The 19,608-nt window shown below is 37.3% G+C and overlaps 3 protein-coding genes across 3 annotated transcripts in view; 1 reads left to right on the top strand and 2 right to left on the bottom strand.

The window, feature by feature from the left end:
* Positions 1–228: 228 nt before the first annotated feature.
* On the bottom strand, positions 229–1,827 carry LOC117786032 (vitellogenin-1). The gene is made up of 3 exons (XM_034624304.1): positions 1,574–1,827; positions 1,124–1,506; positions 229–1,059 (listed from the first exon to the last, which is right to left on the bottom strand). Exons 1-3 carry the CDS (start codon positions 1,794–1,796, stop codon positions 367–369), a joined length of 1,299 nt encoding a protein of 432 aa, XP_034480195.1. The 5' UTR covers positions 1,797–1,827; the 3' UTR covers positions 229–366.
* A 3,068-nt stretch (positions 1,828–4,895) lies between these two features.
* Positions 4,896–6,439, top strand: LOC117782740 (vitellogenin-2). The gene is made up of 2 exons (XM_034619774.1): positions 4,896–5,154; positions 5,238–6,439. The coding sequence occupies exons 1-2, from the start codon at positions 4,926–4,928 to the stop codon at positions 6,317–6,319; spliced, it is 1,311 nt and encodes a 436-aa protein (XP_034475665.1). The 5' UTR covers positions 4,896–4,925; the 3' UTR covers positions 6,320–6,439.
* A 4,586-nt stretch (positions 6,440–11,025) lies between these two features.
* The window catches only part of LOC117793014 (serine-rich adhesin for platelets), a 50,114-nt gene continuing 41,531 nt past the window's right edge, over positions 11,026–19,608 (bottom strand). The window contains exons 11-12 of the mRNA XM_034633384.1: positions 13,107–13,394; positions 11,026–12,818 (exon numbers count right to left, since the gene is read on the bottom strand). Of these exons, the coding sequence (XP_034489275.1) occupies positions 12,271–12,818; positions 13,107–13,394 (836 nt within the window). The 3' untranslated portion in view covers positions 11,026–12,270. The remainder of the gene's footprint in view (positions 12,819–13,106; positions 13,395–19,608) is intronic.

The raw sequence follows: 19,608 nt of genomic DNA, 5'->3' as shown, positions 1-19,608 counted from the left end.
GTGAAAACCGATGCGAATATTGTGAATGGCAAAATTTACCGTCGCGACGGTGAAAATGAGTACAGATATCTTACGATTTCCATGTATCGTCGCTGTGGAGTTGCCCATACACTTTATGGGATCGGGGATGCTTCTTTGCAGCTATATGCATTTGCATAAAACCATAAGAATGGCGAATGGGTTTTTAACTTTCAATCATAAACATTTTTTTTTTAAAAAGAGTGTACGTTTAATTGCCATAAATTTTGTAATAAAAATATTTAGTTTGGGAAATATCCAATTGTTTGTTTCTTAAGCTTTAAGTGCAACATAAGAATAATTAGATGTTGTCCATTATGCGATGTCTGGGGTTATTTGTCGTCTTATTTAAAAGTCCTTCTGGCTCTCCCAGCCATTGTGGACTCCGTGGTAGCTGTTCTGCTTTTGTGCGGGTGCGTTCCGACCGAAAGGGCTCTGAGGGTTGACCTGTAGGATGTAGTCACCCTCGATGTCGTAGGAGGCATCAATGCCCATGTAGGCGCGCTTGCCAAAGCCATCGTTTTGCTTGTACTGCTTAAGCGAGTTAGCAGGTACTGCGGGGAAGCTGCGCTCATTGCCTGGACGAACAGATTCGGCAAAGTAGCGGGTGGCTCGCATGGAGGCCTCAACAACGTTTTCAGCACCAGGCACACCAGCTCCCAGTCCATTGGGGTAGAAGTCAACATCGCCGCTGCGGATGGTCGTGCCCATGCCGTAGGCTGAGGTGTGGATAACATCAACGAATTCAGCATCACCTCGGGAAAGACCCACCAGTGTGTACAGGTTCTTGGCGATAATATTGGAGGGGTCCAAGCCGGTGACACGGCGCAGCTTGTGACCAGTCAAGCGAGTGAACTCATTGGCGGCAGCGCCAGCAACGTGGGCACCAACGTTTTGGCCTATCATATGAATGGTCTCATGGGGCAATTGCAGCTCACTGGTCAGTTGAACTATCCACTTGCCAATCTTTTCGCCAGTCTTTTGAATATCCAGCATAGCATAACGCTTGTAGTTAGTCAACGAAGATCCCAAGTCAATAACCTGAAAATGATTAATATGATTATTATAAAATGTACAACGTCCAACTAAGAAAACAGATACTTACAATAATGTCGCCGGTGTTTGTGTTAGCATTATTGGCCAGCACATTATTGTCCTCTTCGCTGGAAGTGCGCTGATATTTACTGTCGTCATTGGAGTCGCTGTTGTATTTCTGAGCCTGCTGTTGCTGCTGTTGCAGATTGTAGCGCTGCATGTAAGCCTGGACGAGTTTGCGTGTGGCCTTCTTCACAGTTTCACTGGTCTGGGGCAATCCGGTCACTATGATGGTCACCTCATCCTGCCCAAAGTTCTGCTTCTGCTTCAATCGCTGGATCATTTCATTGATTGGCGCCACGATCTTGTCGCCGTTTGGCTTGGGCACATAGACCTGAACGTTGCTGGGCACAAAGTTGGGCTCAACATCATGATTGATTTGCGACAAATGATCTGTTGTACAAGGACAAGGACATCATAATCGGCCGTATATTTCTATATTGAAATGTTGAATACTTACAGACTTGTTGCAACAACTCAGCGCCCTTCGCCAGGGGCATGCGCTCCAAACGCTCTAGAGTCAAATCATCAACGGAAGGGATAGCTTCCAATTCCTGTGACGACAGCCACTGCGATGGCTTCAGTGCCTGGTTGACAGATTTGTCATTCATGCGACTGGAAGGTGAGGCCATTGCGGCCACAGCCAGACAGGCCAGGATGCTTAGCACTCTCATTGGATTCATTGTGTTCTAGACTAGGAAAACAACAAGGAAAACAGTCGTTCTCGTAGTCGTTGTGAGTTCAACTGTCTTTCAGTGTTTTGGGATTGAGTTTTTATAGTGCCCATCGCATTCATATTCTGCATAGTCAGACTATTAAGCACTTGTGCAATTTCTGCTGCGTTGCAATTTACCAGCACTTGTTGCACTTACTAAAATACAAATACCTATTCATTTGCTAATTTTAATAACACACATACATAAGCTAGCTAACATAGTTTCATGTCAAGTTTGGCCCCAAGCACCGACCACAAAGTAAATTATTTGATAACATTTCGAATCGAATAGTATCAGCACAACTTATGATTACAATGTAAGCCTATAATCGAACATATATTATATATCTTAATCGCGTCATATTTGTTGCGTAGGATTTGTGTATTCATTACCCATTAGGTATTTTTTTGATTTTTGAGACAGCTCCCAGTTGCAAGATAAATGGTTACTTAAAAAATAAGTAAAAGGGTATATTGTGTTCGTTTGAATGTGTGTAACAGGGAGAATGAAGCATCTTTGACCCTACAAAATATATATCTTCTTGATCAGACTGTCCGACTGTCCTCCCGTCCGTCATTGTGAGCGCCTAGATCTCAGAGACTATAAGAGTAAGAGCAACCAAATTTGGCACGCAGATCACAAAGGCGGTGGAGATCAAGTTTGTTTTTATTTTTGGGTCGCCCATTTATTTCATATAGCGGCCATAGGAACGATAGGTTAAAAACGAAGTTTTAGTATGAAAAACTTCTTGACCAAAATTTGTTCAAATCGGACCATTATATTATATAGATGCCATAGAAATGTTCAGTCGAAAATCAAGCTTTAATGATGAGTGCCACAGAAATCGAAACCAACCGAAAACCAACCAAAAATGAATAGCAGATTTTAGGTGACACAGACCCGAGTTCAAGATGATTTTTATATCTCCATCATTTTGGTCGGAGATTTGATCAAGTTTACTAATATGAAGCTTGTTATGCATAAAAAGTGTTACGGCTTTGGAAAGGTCATTCAATTTTATCAATATCTGTATTAACACATTTCATATTACAAAGGTTTTGATTCATGATATTTAATTCTACAAAATGTCTATACAATCTCTAGTGCAATATGTCAATCACTTGTAACGTACAAAACTGCCCCGAGCAAGCGAGACACCACTTAGTTCTGGAATCAATTTAAAATTATTCAGAGTCTTAAATATCAAAATATTGCATTTTTTTTATATTAAATGAACATAAAAAATATTAGTTTAAGTTGACTAAATTGCAGCTCTAAGCAGTGAAGAGTTGGTGTTAATTAAAAAAAGGTATGCAGCACTTCAATTTTTTATTAAGAGGCAACTATTGCAGAGTTTGTGGTATGTGTGAATGTTTTTAGTAAAAAGAAGAGCTGGGGTGCTTACAAAAAGTGAGAAAGAGATGGCATGTCTTCGATTAAATTAAAAAGCATCTTAAATGTCTCCTTGTCGACACGGTAGTTAGATCGAAATCTGTTCAAAATAAGAATAGCTATTATTTTTCTGTCTTTGTACAAAATCAACATAAGAAACGCATACGTGCTGTCAGCAGTCGCCAGTGGATCCGATGAGCTTCAAAGAAACCTGCGATCGATTCTTTCCTTGGCCAACTGTTCTCTCCGCAAGAAATCATTGGCCAGCAATCTTGCAAGGGGCATCTTTTGAATTTTCTTTCTTCACTTAAGCACTTTACAAATGAATTCAAACCAATTTGCCATTCACAAGCAATCGAATAAGAGACTAAGCAGCTGACATGATCGCAGGGTCACACAACTTACATTTTTTGGCGGGAAAAATAACTGAATATTTTTGTATTTAATTTACAAGCGATAAAGCACAAAAATATTGTTATTTTCCCACTTATCAAATATAATACTAACACTTTGGGATCAACTTTAAAAACAAATACAAAAATAACAATACATTTTAGTCAATTTTTTTTGTGAACATTAGCAACTCTTTGTTGACAAAATTTAATTTTTTCGATCTAGTCCTGTCCGTCCGTCCGTCTGCTTGAACGCGTCGCTCTTAGAGACTATAAGAGCTAGAGACTTTAAGCTTGGTATGTAGGTTCCTCATTAATTTTGTTTTTATTTTTGGATTGGACCTTTTGAAAATCAAGTTTTAGTATGAAATAGTTTTTTTTTGTTTTTTTTTTAAGATATCTTAACTAAACTGATAGAATATGAATTCAAGTTGGTGCTATACATCCTGGACAAATTTGGTTCACATCGGTTTTCTATATCATAAAGCACCACACCGCGTGCGAAGCAATTATTTGATACATTGGTTAGATTTTCTTTGTACTAGCTTAGGAAGTATAAGCTAACACAAAACACACAATTTATGAGTTTTGTTGATATATATTTAAATATAAGAGCATTTTTCATACTAAATCTTAAGTTTATTTAATCAATCTTGACATTTCTGAATAAGAATGACAATTGTATGCGCATCTCTAATAACAGTTTCAAAAAGTATCCAGTTTTAAGAATTAAAACAATAAACTAAAAATATTTACTCAAATAAGTAGAGCCTATAATCATAGCTGCATTGCATACGCTTTATTTGAACATTGGTGCATACAGATTCTTCAATGATTATGTCTATTTTTATTGCAGTTACACAAGATGTACATTGTCCCGCTGAAATTCATTGTGTTGAAACAAACGGCACATAAGTGTTGTCAAATCGGCAGCATTAATTGCTGACTTCGCCCTGATAGCAGTTGTTAATCAACGATCCCTGATAAAGCGAAAAAATATCAAGATGGAAAATGCCGAGTCGCACAATCATCATCGATCATGTCGATTTTTAATTCACTACAGGGTACTGTTGTCAAGAATTTCAAGTGCTCTTTCGAAATTTGCTGAGCTAGATGCAATGCACCGTGCACCCAAAAGCTTCTCAGTACGTCCGGTAGCTGGCACGTGTGTACTGAGGGTCAATGAACGACGTCGCGAACGCGTCGTTGACATCACTACCAAGCTGGAGCTATAAAATAGCTGGTTGCTCAGCTAACAACATGCAGTTAAGCTTGCTACGGTGTCTCGACAATAGGAAAGGCTCGTCTGACAATGAATCCTCTGCGCACTTTGTGTGTTATGGCGTGCCTGATGGCCGCGACTTTGGCCACACCCCACAATGGCAACCAAAAGCGCTCTAACTCGCTGAATAACTACGAGGATCCCAGCAACTGGGTAAGTCCAAGCGAGATTGAGCAACTGCCAATGCTCAAGGATGTGACCCTGCGTCGTCTCGAGGAAATGACCGTTGATGATGGAGCTAAGCTGTTGGAAAAATTGTGTAAGTAAGCCAAGTTATGGTAATCTAAGCTTGATAGACAGACGGCTAATACTTCAATCAAATTTACTTTCTGCTCTTTGCAGATCACTTGTCGCAGTTCAACCGCGTCTTCAAACCCGAATATGTCCCAGAGCCCAGCCAGATTAAAGGCTACATTGTTGGCGAGCGTGGCCAGAAAATTGAATTTAACTTGAATACCTTTGTACAGACCGTGAAACGTCAATCTAACTTTGGCAACGACGAGGTGACCATTTTCATTCAGGGTCTGCCACAGAGCTGGAACCACGTGAGCAAAGCCAACCGAAAGTTGGTGCAGGCCTATGAACAGCGTTACAATCTCCAGCCCTACGCCGATCAAGATCAATCCGACAGCAACGAGCAAAAGAGCAGCAGCGAGGAAAAGGAAAACCAACGCCGCAAGCAGAATCTAGACAAGGACGACACCAAGACCGGCAATATGGTGGTCATAACACTAGGCGATCTTATTGAAGACTTTGAACAATACGCAACATTGAATGTGGAGCGCATTGGTGAAATCGTTGGTGATCGTCTTGTGCAGCTGATCAACGAGGTAAATATTCCCCAGGAAATTATCCATTTGATTGGTCAGGGACCCGCTGCTCACGTTGCCGGTGTCGCTGGTCGCCAGTACACCCGCCAAACCGGACACAAGCTGCGCCGCATCACTGGATTGGACCCCTCTAAGCTATACGCCGAGACTGATAACAAACTGAGCGGACTGGCCCGTGGTGATGCTGATTTTGTTGATGCTATTCATACGTCTGCCTACGGTATGGGTACCCCAGCACGCCTTGCCGATGTTGACTTCTATCCAAATGGCCCAGCCGCTGGTGTTCCCGGTGCTGACAACGTTGTAGAGGCATCTCTGCGCGCCACCCGCTACTTTGCTGAGTCCGTTCGCCCAGGTAACGAGCGCAACTTCCCTGCGGTCGCCGCCAGCTCCTACAAGGAGTACAAGCAAAACAACGGCTATGGCAAGCGCGCCTATATGGGCATTGCCACCAGTTACGACATCCGTGGCGACTACATGTTGCAGGTCAACTCGAAGAGTCCTTTTGGCCGCAATACCCCTGCCCATACACAGAACGGCTACCATTCCGCGCATGAGTCATGGAAGCAACAGGAACAGAAGAACTTCGCATAATTAAAATGATCAGACCAAACTCACGAAACTAAATTAATCAAACAACAAAACGCATTTCCTTCTGTATTGAATGCCAAGTTTCTGCTTGGTTATCAAATAAAATTTTGCATTTTTTAAAAACTGTTTTGCCTTTTGCTTTTCAAACTAAATATGTTTGTAAAAACTAGCAACAGGTATGATGTTAAATGTTTATGGGCCGATGTTTTCAATGTTTTCTTCATATGTTTCATATGCTAGACAATCTGTCATATACAGTAGGGTGGAGTGAATTGGGCTTTTTACTTATTTTCGAAAACGCTGTATCAATGTAGCAATATCTGTAAAAAAAAATAATTTTTTTTTAGGTTATCCTCAGGTTGCGCATCGACGATCTATTTTGAGGAATCGGTCAAAAACTTGTAAAATCTGACATATCTGTAATATAATCCCAAAAGATAGTTAGCCCTATCTCTATGCTTTCTAAAACCATATCAACTGTTAAGATCGGGGGAAAACATCGGATATACAGATTTTTTTAAAAATACCAAAATTTCTTTCTATTTTAATATATGCAGTGCATGCAGAAGACACGTTCTTTTTAGCAAATGTTCGAATGAATTTTGTAGGTTGATTAATTTTGTAATGTGGTTGTGAAATGGTTGGCACTATAGTAAGTACAAGTAAATTGTAAAGTAAAAGTCATAAAATTGAGGAATATGAGTACCTGTCAAAAAAAATGGGGGCAGCGCCGCACAGTGGGGCAGATCCTCATTTTACGTTGCAAAAATCATATCTTTTGAACCAGTGAAAATATTTTAAAAATTTAAAAAGCATTTGATAGAAAACTTCATAAGCTTTAAAATAAAATGTCCTTACTGCGTAATAGGCCTACTGGTTGATTCAGGGCTTTCGGTCAAAGCTGAAAAATATTTTCAGTGCATATTTTACATGTAAAATTAAAAAAAAAATTATTTATTTTTTGTTCGAAATATAAATTTCAAACTTTTTTATTCTTTAAACGGCATTGGTTAATATATAAAAAAGTTTTGTTACGCTTATTTCAAAATAAAAAAATTTTTGTTTTTTTGATAAGTCTTGTATGATGCCTGGCATAGCGAAAACGTATGAAATTGCACTGCGTTCTTCTTCTTCTCACACTATTAAATTGCGAGGTTGCTTCAGTTTTTCGACTAAAAGTGTGCTTAGGCGCACCCAGATGAATGAAAGACCGGGGTTATTTCGTTAAAGAATTGATTAACAAAGACTCCTGTGGTAGTGGGATCGAGTCCAAATGAGTCCAATTTTAGTTCTATTCCATCAAAGTCAAAAAAAAACCTAATTTTAGTGCTTTTTTTTAAACATCCCTGGGATAAAAAGTCAACAAGTGAAGAAACAGAATTCTACGGTATTTAATAAGAAATGAATGTACTTTTCATATGAAAACTAAAACATAAAGATCGGTCATATAACTTGGCATCAAATCCGTTTTTAAGTTTGCATTTTTTATAAAATTTTCACATTTTTGCGCGCACTGAAAAATGGGTCAACTTTGAGAGGATGTCACGCCCACAATTTTTACCTGATTTCAAAAATCTTTTGGATTCGTAAGCTTTCTCTCTCGAATGTTATTATTACTTATTTCGAACGCTTTCATCAAAAAAATTATTTTTGCCACGCTTTTCGGCCTCCTGCCCCAGTGTGCGCCGTTGCGACGAAAAGTTGAACCCAGGGCAAAGATTTTGGCTGATTTGGTTTAACAGGGCTCAGTCAAAGTGCACAGTCGATTAAATACGTACAGACGTGTGCGAAATAATAAGAGCAGCATATGTGAAAACTTAGCTCGATAAAAAAAATTGCTATAAAAACATTTTTATAATAAGTCTTAATACTATTATCCCACAAAAAAAACCTCTACACGAGGTAAAAGTCTAGTGACGAAAGCAATTTCTAGCCCCAAAATTTCTGATATCCAATTTTGTGACGAACAAAATTCAGTTTAATCTAAAAATTTTAAATAAAAATTTAAATTAATTGGATTTCGCCCGATCGGTGCTAAGACAGCTATATGATATAGTGGTTCGATTAGAACCAACTTTGGTCAGAATATATAAGTCTAATTTAAATGCATATTCTTTTAGTTTGGTGACGATATCTCGTAAAACAATAAAGTTTTTCATACCAAGAAATATTGGACCGATTGACTATATGATATAGTGGTCCGATAACAACTAACTTCGGACAGGATTTTTAAAACTGACTTAAATGCAAATGCTATCAATTTGTTTAAAATATCTCACTAAACAAACAAGTTTTTCATACTAAAACCTAATTTTGACCCGATCGGTCCTATGACAGCTATATGTTATAGTAGTCCGATTTGAACCAACTTTGGTCAGGATATATAAAACCAAGTTAAATGCATAGTGTATCAGTTGGGTTGAGATATTTCATAAAACCAAAAAGTTTTTCGTACTAAAAAATGATTTTCGACCGATAGAAAAATGTATTTATTCACTTAACAGGTTATATCTTCCAAACCCTTCAACCAAAATATATGCTACATATACCAAAAAACGAAATTGTACGTATTACAACATATTAAAATTCGACAACAGATATCGTTAGAGCCGTTTTGTCAGAAAAGTTTTAAAGTACGCATAAAAGCTCTCAAGCACACCTTTCCAATAATGTGTAGAACATATCTGTAGCTTCTATGGTTTGGAAACTGTTGATGTTTCAATTTTAGCGGGATTTAGCGTTTTCCCGCTAAACTAGCGGGAAATTGAAAAAGTCGTAGAACAAACACTTCTAGATTTTCAAAGAGGAATAAATCCCCATCATTACATCTAAGCTTTTCTAGCGCTTTGATACAAACAGACAAACAAAGAAACTAACTTTTTATTTCATTTTGAGAAGTACACTAAAAATTTAAAATTTATTTATCTTTTGAACCAGTTAACGGATTTGGGTCATCGAGGTATCAATCGACGCGTATTTTTGATAAGAATTTAAAAAAAATAAATAATTTTACCAAAAAGCCCCAACGGCTCCCCAAGCTGCGATCATACAAATTTTTTCCCTCCCACTTACACCCCCGTATCTCATGACCAAGGTGAATTAGAAAATGTTTTAGTATGCCATTTTGTAAGTTAGGACTAAACCTTTCGATCAATATATAACTTGATCTGATCGGACAGTCGTAGCAAATTTTCCAACTTAGCTGTATATATTGTTAGTCGCCTTTCGCACCCTACGTGCTGCCGTCCGCAGTGATAATTGTACATATATTAAGCTATTTATATCCAAAAAGAATGCATATCCTGTTATGTCCTTATCTATCATAATATCAACTTTGTTGTGTTAAGTCGAAATTCAGCTGTGCGAAAAATAAGAACAAAGATAGATGTTAATGAATTACCGATTCCTACATCAGTTTTAACACATTATGGGTATACACTTAGGTCCGTAGATTTAATAGGAAGGATATCCACCGGTTTTCCGGATCATTTTGATACATCTGGAGTCTGTAGATCCTATAAAAGCGTGGCATATGAAGATTATAATATTTTACAAAGTATTTTCTTCTTCTTGCCATAATTGGACCGTATTTTCTGTCCATGCCATCTCTGACATTTTGCTTAACATCCATACGTTGATGATATATTGGATTAAGGCTCGGAGATTGAGTCGTTACCTTCATATCATCAATATTGTGGGATAGAATCCACTCCTTCTCTTGCATTATGGGACTTTTGGGCAATTGTACTTAACCGGCTTAGCAATCACAGAAAAGAGCTGTTCATCTGACATCAGATCAAGATATGGAAATGCAAATCATTTTACAATTTGGTTGTATAAAAAGGAAAAAGATGAATATAGTCAGTATTTTGGTAAGTAAATGCTCAATTAATACAAATTAGTCTCCCAAACTTCTTTTTGGGACTACCATTACAAGAATAGATATATTTTAAGACATCTAACTCAAAAAAATACCTGTGCAATTGTTAATTTAAAACTGCTTATAAATTGATATATTTTTAAAAAGTCACTTTAATTTAAGTCAATTGCATAATATTATGGTAATATAAGTGATTACCAATTCAAAAAACACTTAAGAAACAAAAAATAGCAAAAGCAATTGCCAAAAGTCGCGTGCGATATTTCCTTGTGATGCAAGCAAACGGCCATATTTTTTCCGCTCAAACCGACAAGACCGTCTACAGACGGTCTTCAGTATTTTGCACCCGACGGTCGTTCCAACCAACGGAAAATTATAAAATTTAAAACTTATGCTTATTTAACCTATTTATTAAATAAATATCAACTTGATTGAAAGTCCATTTTGATTTTGCCTGTTAGAGGGTTAATTTCAAGCTCAACCCCTCAACTTTTTTCCAAGTTCAAACTCTTTTTGAAATATTACAAAATTTCATATTTTCGGCACCCCTAATATCTTAGCGCCCGGGGCGGTTGCCCACCTTTCCCCACACTCGAAACGGAGCTGAATGGGGGGACCTTAGAATTAAAAAAGTTCGATTGTAATCTTAAACACAGATAAGAGTCCAAAATTCTTAAAAAAAAATTTTAAAATTGTTGCTTGATTTGTGATCTTATTATGGTAAACAGGTGCCCGATCGTAACAGTTGTAACAGTAACGTTCCACCCTGGTAAGTGAGGGTTGACATTCCCATTCTTACTAATCTTTTCCCTAAAAAGCAAATACAATATATGTTTACTCATATGTATATTCATGTAAACCTTTATTGACGGCCCAACAGGTGGAATTTCCGAATGTTTTTTTAATTGCATACCAAACTGTTTACAGATGTACGAGTATGTATATTAATTTTAAATTTCTATTTTTCTAAGTTGACAGAGCCGCAAAAGTGTAACATTAGGGTATATATATATATATATAATATACATTAGGGTGTTTTTTCTTTATATGAAGAAATATTTTAAATTTTATTTCTAAGGTCTTTTAGTTTTTATAAAATAAAATAAAAATTTCAAGTCTCTAAAATAGGTCCTTTACCTACCACGAAGGCTCTAAATATTTAAATGTTTGGTAATCATATGCCAACCTTCCTTCACGAAAAAACTGGTGTACGATTTTATAATATTATAACGACACGAGTTTTATATTTTTCTTCCTAGCTTTAATGTATGGATTCTTCTATATATGTATATAAAACTCCTGATTGTACTGATTGACTGAGTGATCATTATGGAGCCCAAATCGTGAAGGCACGAGAAGGACTTATCTCAGGAGCTTGACATTTTTTGTGCACTTTTCTAATATCCAATGCCAACTTTTTTTTGGGGGAAGGGGAGGAAATTGACATTTTGAAATCGAAAAATAAGAAACACCATAATATAAAACATAATTCACATGCAAATTGGTTATCAGATACACATCGCTCATTTACTGCCACGCATTTAAAGTTTTCAATTCAAAACCAGTTTATAGTTATCACATCACATGAAAAGTATTTAAAATATGAATTTGAAATTTTTTCACAGTTAACATAGGACACTAAGATTATTTCTGCACCCTTTAATCAAAAATCATGTATTTTAAGGAATGACAGTCTGTCATTGAATGAGTGATATATTAATATCTGCCAGTACAAAAAAGATAAATTCGTATTTTGGGGTTAGAGTACTTTTGCTGGAATATAACAATTATGTTTCTTTTCATCGCACTGCTCTCCATAGTTCTAAAGAAAAGTTTTCTGCGGTTTCAAAAAAGTATTAAGTTTTAAAATCAAATAAGTGGCTAAATGCATTTAGAAAATCTTGTAGGGGTTTTGGAGTAGCCATGACAGAAATGATCGATAAGCTAAAATAAAACTATAACAATATCAATATTGTTTTACGAAGATGCAAAATGCAAAATAACTTCCCGGGACCTGGACTGTACATTTGGGCCGCAAAGTCATGTATTCAGTCATTGACCCCTACCAGATGCATTAATCACGAAAGACCTTAGCAGCAATGGATGCCGTACGGGTGCATATACCACTCACGCTATCATATTCATGTTCTTTGGGACAGGTGTACTCCCAGCCAACAATGCCTCCGGTCTCTACGAGCTTGGCACAGGATATGAACTTGCGATAACTAAGCGGATGCGGAAAATTGCCTAACTCCAAGCATTCGATAACGCCTTGATCATGAACAATCACTGCGGGCTGCGTCTGAGACTTTGACCGAGCCTGAGACTGTGACTGATGCTTAAGATAAGGCCTTCCATTAAGGCCATGCAATTGTGGAGTAACGCTCGTTTCGTCCTTATTATGGTGATCATGGGCAACGGAACTTAACCGACGACTGGCAGTGGCAAGTTCCGACTGGCTTGGCGGCCGTTTGTATACTTCGATATATTTGTGCGGTCGTCGACGGCTCTGCTGACGACGGGATGCAGGCGGCGAAAATGCTGATGTCACTGAAGCAGTTGTTGCATCGTGAATAGGTGTGCCAGATTGTGGTCGACGTGGACGTGGTATCAACTGACGACCTGCTGAATGATTAATAGTTAATTCCTTTTTCAAATCAACGAATATCAGGCATGTTCCATAAATCTCTAGAGAGAGATTTTGATAAGAATTGATATTGAAAACAACCGTTCAAAATGTCGGTGTTCCTTAAATGTCAAGAATTGAATTTTTCGAACCTTTACCCATATTTTCAATTACAAGCCATTTTATGCATTAGGTATTATTAATAATTATTCAATTCATTCATTAATTGCATTTTTGCTGTTAACAATTTTTTGAGCATGCCTGTAAAAACAAATAGGACTTACGCGTGGTTTTGACCATGAAAGGTGGGGGTGTAGACTTGGTGGTAGCGATGCTGCTGCTTACAAGTGTCTCATAGCTTACTTGTGGACGCACCTGTTCCGGAATTTGGTTAAAGTGACTAGAGTGCATACTCGATTTGGCCACCTGATCGCCATCGTCCTCAATACCAAAATAAGTAGTCGTTGTTTCAGAGAATGAGGTGGTGGTTTTAGAGCGCGGTTGTGGTGCCGTTGAGATAAGCGTTAGTCGGCGCTTGAAGAGCGGGTTTTGGGTACTCGGTACATCCGTATCTATTTGATGAAAATATATAACAAAAAATTATCGAATAAGATATGATAAGGTAGTGCCAATAAAATTAAGAAATTTTGGAATTTTTTTTGGTCTGCCATGACCGTCATGGCCGTCTCTTTGTCCGTCCGTCCGTCTGTTTGAACGAATCGATCTCAGAGAATATAAGAGCTAGAGACTTCAAACTGGGTGCAAAGGTTCCTGGATACCGTACGCAGATCAAGTTTGTTTTATTTTTGAATCGAACCACTATCATATAGCTGCCATAGAAACGCTCTTTTGAAAGTGATGATTTGGTATGAAATTTTTGCACCCTTTTAGAGTATATTGTCCCTTTTTTATACCCTAAGCCTATTAAAAATGGTCAAAAAAGGGTATAATGCAGCGATGGGCAAGCCCTTGCTCGCGCTACTCAGAACACTCAGACAACAACAACAACTTTTGACGCCGCGCGCAACTCATTTATGACCCCCAATAAAAATAAACAACAAACACACAGCAAATGCTCGAGTTTCGGCTGCGACGCGTACGGTCATAAAAGTGTTCATTTTGCTATGATTTATGACTTCAGCAGCGTCTTGCACACTGTGTGAAAAAGTAGAGTTGGTTTATGATGCGTTTTGATTTTTACCACATAATAAGCGTTCGACTTGCAAAAAAAATTAATTAGAACTTCTTTTAGTGTATAATTGTTTTGGTTTGTCAAAACCAACAACAACCACACTGATTTTTCGCCGCGACGCACAGAGTCATAAATGTGTTCATTTTGCTTTAATTTATGACTGCAAAAGTTGTGTTTGTTGTAGATGTTGTTGTAGTGCTCACGATTGCAAATTCCGTGCCCACCGTTGGTATAATGTGTTTGGCAGGCAGAAAGAGGCTTTGCAGACCCCATAAAGTATATATATTCTTGATCAGGATCAACAGCCGAGTCGATCTAGCCCTGTCCATCTGTCCGTCTGTCTGTCCGTTTGTTTGAACTCTTCGATCTCAGAGACTTTAAGAGCTAGAGACTTATGTAGGTTCCTGGATACCATACGCAGGTCAAGTTTGTTTCCGATTTTGGATGCCACGCCCTCTTCGCCCACAAATCGCACAAAGTGATTTACATGCTCAATTTTTAAGATATCACTCCTTAACTGAACAATCAGGTGGGAAGTAAGTCTATTAAACGACCCTGAAAATTTCAAAGCGATTGACCCATAAATAGAGAAGATATTTCACAATTACATTAAATTCAATAATTACATTTGCATGGCAAGTTGAACGTGCGAGCGAGACAGCATGATGCGTTTATATGCAAGGCGCATACAAAGACAGTACGAAATAGTACCCATTTTTTTTGGGTACCGAGTAATGAAATTGTTGATGTATAATTTATGTATATACAAATATACAATTAGATTAAAATATAATTGTGTTAATATATAAATATGTATTTTTGCATGGCAAAAGTCCTTATGACGTCACAATTTTCAATATAGTCGGGCAGAAGCTGATTGCTATGAATGAAATTGCATGAGAGGAAAAGCGATCATTTTGCAGCACTACTTTTGCATCTTTGCCGAGCACTGAAAGCTGCAAAATAATAATTTTAATTATTTATATTTCCGATTCCTCACACATATATATAATAAGTACCTGCTTATTATCATTGTAAAAAAAAAACTTAACATTTTCCGCTTTAAAATATCATAAAATTTCGAGCGCACTGCAGTAGCATTTGGCAGGCTCGAATTTGTTGCGCGAGAGGGAGAGAGTGGGAGAGGAAAATGGGGGCTGCCAGAATGCAGGCTGAGCAAAGTTGTGGTTTGTGGCTACTCTTGACACACTCTACATCGATTCCAAGCGATTACGATTTGCGATGTATCAATTTATCAATTTCTCATTAATTTTAAATGCGTTTAATATAATACCGAGTGATACATTAGTTCAGTGGTGCATTAATAACGTAGTCTGCAGTGATAAACACAGTGACTTAAGAAAGCCGAAAGTTGTTCATAGTTTCGCGTGTGTAACTTTTATACCCTGGGCCTATTGAAAATGGGAAAAAAAGGGTATAATGTATTTGGCAGAATGTATGTAACAGGCAGAAGGGTGCGTGGCAGACCCCCCAAAGTATATATATTCTTTATCAGGATCTGTCTGTTCGCCTGTTTGAACGCGTCGATTTCAGAGACAATAAGAACTAGAGACTTCAAACTTGGTATGTAGGTTCCTGGATACCATAGCCAGATCAACTTTGTCTTTATACCAAAAAAAGGGTATAAGGTTTATTTTTGGATCGGACCTTTAAATCATAAGCTGCCATAGAAACAATACTTCGAAAATGAGTTTTTAGTATGAAAAAAGTTTTTGTTTGCTGAGATATCAGAACTAAACTAATAGAATATGCATCTGGGCTGGTATTTTTTTAAGACATCCTAACCAAACTGATAGAAGATGCATTAATGTTGGTTTTGTACATTCTAACCAGATTTGGTTCAAATCGGTTCCGAATATTATATAGCTGCTGATAAAAAAGTACCTGGGCTCAGGGTATCCTACTGTAGCCGCACTTGTTTTTATTACTTTTTTTCAGAGGTGCGCCCTCATTTGTCATCATTACTCGAGAATGCCAAAACCGACTTACAAAAGCTAAACTTTTTCTATAATTCATTAATAGAAAGTTAAAGGTGTTAACCAGTAGTTTAAGAGGTCAATTTTTGATTTAAGAAAATTATGATTTTTGTAAGCTAATTTTTTTGTTTTTTTTTTTAATTTAAAATTTGAGGAAAAATCGAAAATAAGTTTATTACATTTTCCTTTATATTTTACTTGCATAGCTGCATTAATTACACGTCGTTTAGGATAAGATTCATTAAAATCTATAGAGAAACGACGATATAATATTTTTTTGTGTCTAGGCATGTTTTTGTCGACTTTGATGACTTCCTTGTGGAGCGGCATGAACTTTAGTATGAACATTTTTTGTGACTTTGGAGGTATCTTAACCAATCTCACACAATATCAATTTGTTGTTATTTTCAACATATTGACCATATTTGGTTCAAATTGGTCTACAATATCATACAGCTACCACAGGTGAGATCGGTTCAGAATCAGCCTTTAGTATGAAAACTTATGCTGTTTCTTAACATATATCATCCAATCTAACAGGTTGTATATCTGGTAATGTGTTATATATCCCTACCGAATTTGGTTTAAATTGGTTGACTTTTCAATATAGTTGCCGTAGGAACGATCAGTCGAAAATCCAACTTTAGTATGACATTTCATTTATTTTTTTTAAGATATTTAAACCAAACTCACAAACTGTGTATTCTATATTGTCCTTACATCTTAACCAATTTTGGTTCAAATCTGTCCACTATATCATTTAGCTGTCATAGGACCGATCGGTCTAAAATCAAGTTTTAGTATGAAAAACTTGTTTGTTTTTTGAGTTATCTGTTCCATATTATAAACCTCTTATTGTCCTTTACAACCTGTCCAAATTTGGTTGGAATCGGACCACTATAACATATAGCTTCCATGGGACCGATCAGTCGAAAATCAACCTTTGCGTAAAACTTGTTGCATTGCTTATATGCTAATTCCCTAGCAGTCTCTCAATAGATTTTTAATAATCATATCTTAAACGACGCGTTATTTAATGCAGCTATGTCAATAAAATAGAAAATAAAATGTAATAAATTTTTCTTCGACTAATCCTAGAATTTTAAATAAAAAAAATTTATAAAAAGCAAAAAATCATAATTGTCTTAATTCAAAAATTTATAGTTCTAAAACTACTGGTTTAAATCTAAGACTGTGTATAAATGAAATATGGATATATTCAATAACTTTAAGAAAATTTTTTGAATTCACAAGTAATGATGACAAAAGTGGGCGCACCTCTAAAAAAAAAGTAAGAAAAAAAGCCAGATTTTGTAAAAATTCTAAAAAAAACTCTGCAATTAAAAAAAAAAAAATTGTTTTTCGTCGTTTGTGGCCCCAAATCGGTCAAAATAAAGTGGGTTTCGTTCGTTTAATTTTTGGGCTGTTGCCTAGTGTTATTTATGTACCACATTTGTTAAAAAAATTAATGTACGTTCCAAATTCAATGCAAGGCAAAGTCTTCTGGATGTGTTATTTTTTTTTTCGAACGCCGCAGGCTCGCTCTACTGCCTTCTACAAGAAGGCCTTTGTAAAGTTGCTCTTGAAAATGGGCGTATCACCCCTTCTTTCAGCGTATCACCCCTGTATAATTGCGAATGGAAGACGTCAGGCTTAGCAACTGCTCTCACGTTACTTGCGATGTAGTTTGATGTAGCTTTCGATAGGAGCAAATTTTTACCGGGAAGCTAGCTGCAGCCCGCTACATTTTCGTTATCGTTCTTTGCTTAGCGCCAGCTGTGCAGTTGGTGTCGTGTGCAATTTCAAGTGATAGTGTTCGCTTCTCAAATACTAAATTCGATTTTAGTTCTATTTTAATAAAAAATAATCGAATCTAATTGTCGACATGGCAAACACTAAAGAGACCTTTGATGGTTCAAAAAAGAAACGAAATGTGCGCGTTAAAAGCATACTGCATTTATATGACATGATAATTAATGAAGGTAAATTAAACCTTGATTCTACAGAATGTTGGCCCTACATATACAGGGTTACCAGAAATAACGGAGACAAACATTTTTAATCATTATTTTACTAAACGAAAGGAATAAGGTAAAACAACAATTAGTAACGATAACATGGACCACTAGTAATAACACTCTAAGTCGGTTTCAAAATGGCCCCCTCCAGCGACGATGCACAGGTCTTCACGTGATACAAAATTTCCGGTGATGGGGAGCAGAGAGCTGCATTGGGTATGTTTGAGTATGATCGGTCATGTGTGCAAAAAGTTCAACCAATTCAACTCAGCGGCTCGGAGGCAACGTGTTCGATCTACTACTCAAACTCGATTGAGGTTTGTTTGTGACGATATCAAAACCACGTTTTGGTTTGGGTATGCTCTGTCGCACTTTTGTTAAACACAGGCACTCAAGCTCATACCCATACCCATTTAGATACCCAAAACCGATACCCATGCTCGTACCCATACCCATACCTGATTGCATACCCATACCCATTTAGATACCCAAAACCGATACCCATGCTCATACCCATACCCATACCTGATCGCTTGAACAAAATGAGTAAGCATCAAATCAAGTCAGCCTGCCGGTTCGATCAATGCTCGTGACGGAACAAAAACCAACGAACACACCGGTCATGAACACAAACTGGCAATGTGTTCGAGCTGAGCGTACGATCCGAGCGCTCAGCTCGAACGGTCCGCTCCTGTCGCTTAACCAAAGCGAAAAAATCATAACGGGTTCGAGTCAATGTTCGAGTATGATCGAACATTTCATACCCGTTGCAGTTCTCTGATGGGCAGCAGGTCTTTGGGCGAATTTAAATTAAATTATAAAGTTGCTATAAAATTAAACGATTGTTATCGAAATCAGATAACAGAAAAGGATGGTCACCTTAATTCTGTCAAAGCATTCCAGGGTGTGTGAGATAACATTTGAAGGAGCTGCACATCTTCCTTGGGTTTTAAAGATCTGGCAGCTCTGTGAGAAGGGCATAAAAGAGAGAGGAAAATGGCACGTCATTCCTTGCACAAAATTTTTAGACCGTCTTACAAAATGTAAGACCGATAAGCGGCAGATATATATATATAAAATAAAGCAGAGTTTTTTAACCTGCAAAAAGATTTTTGATCTGTAAGAGGCAATTGAAGCCCTCCCCCATTGCATCGCTGGATATTCTCTTGTCCAGATTTCGACGCTGCTTAAGCTAAATGTTCTTTGCAATAGTTGGCAGTAATTTATAGGAATTTCTTTCTAACAGGTGTTTGTTCCCCCCTCCTCCAAACTCTGCTCGGTTGTCTTAGTGGCGAGGCCGAAGTAGCCTGCCAAGGATTTTGTAGCTTACTGCCAGTTGGGCAGGTACGAACTGGGCGAAAATTTAAAGAAAACATGCAATAAAGAAAATCTCGGAAATGAAAGCATGAAAAATTTAAGATTTTAAAACAAAAGAGGAAACAAAACGGTGAATAACGTAAACGGTAAAATAAAAAAATAATTATTTTTTTATAGTCGAATATATTTCTATAAAATTTCAATTAATTTGCCCATTTCTGTCAACACTGAAAAAAAAAAACAGCAATAGCAAACACATGTC

The sequence above is a fragment of the Drosophila innubila genome, chromosome X (assembly GCF_004354385.1).
Source record: "Drosophila innubila isolate TH190305 chromosome X, UK_Dinn_1.0, whole genome shotgun sequence".
In the NCBI taxonomy this organism is placed as follows: domain Eukaryota; kingdom Metazoa; phylum Arthropoda; class Insecta; order Diptera; family Drosophilidae; genus Drosophila; species Drosophila innubila.
Note: the sequence above shows the minus strand (reverse complement) of the source record. Positions and strands in the feature narration are given on the sequence as shown.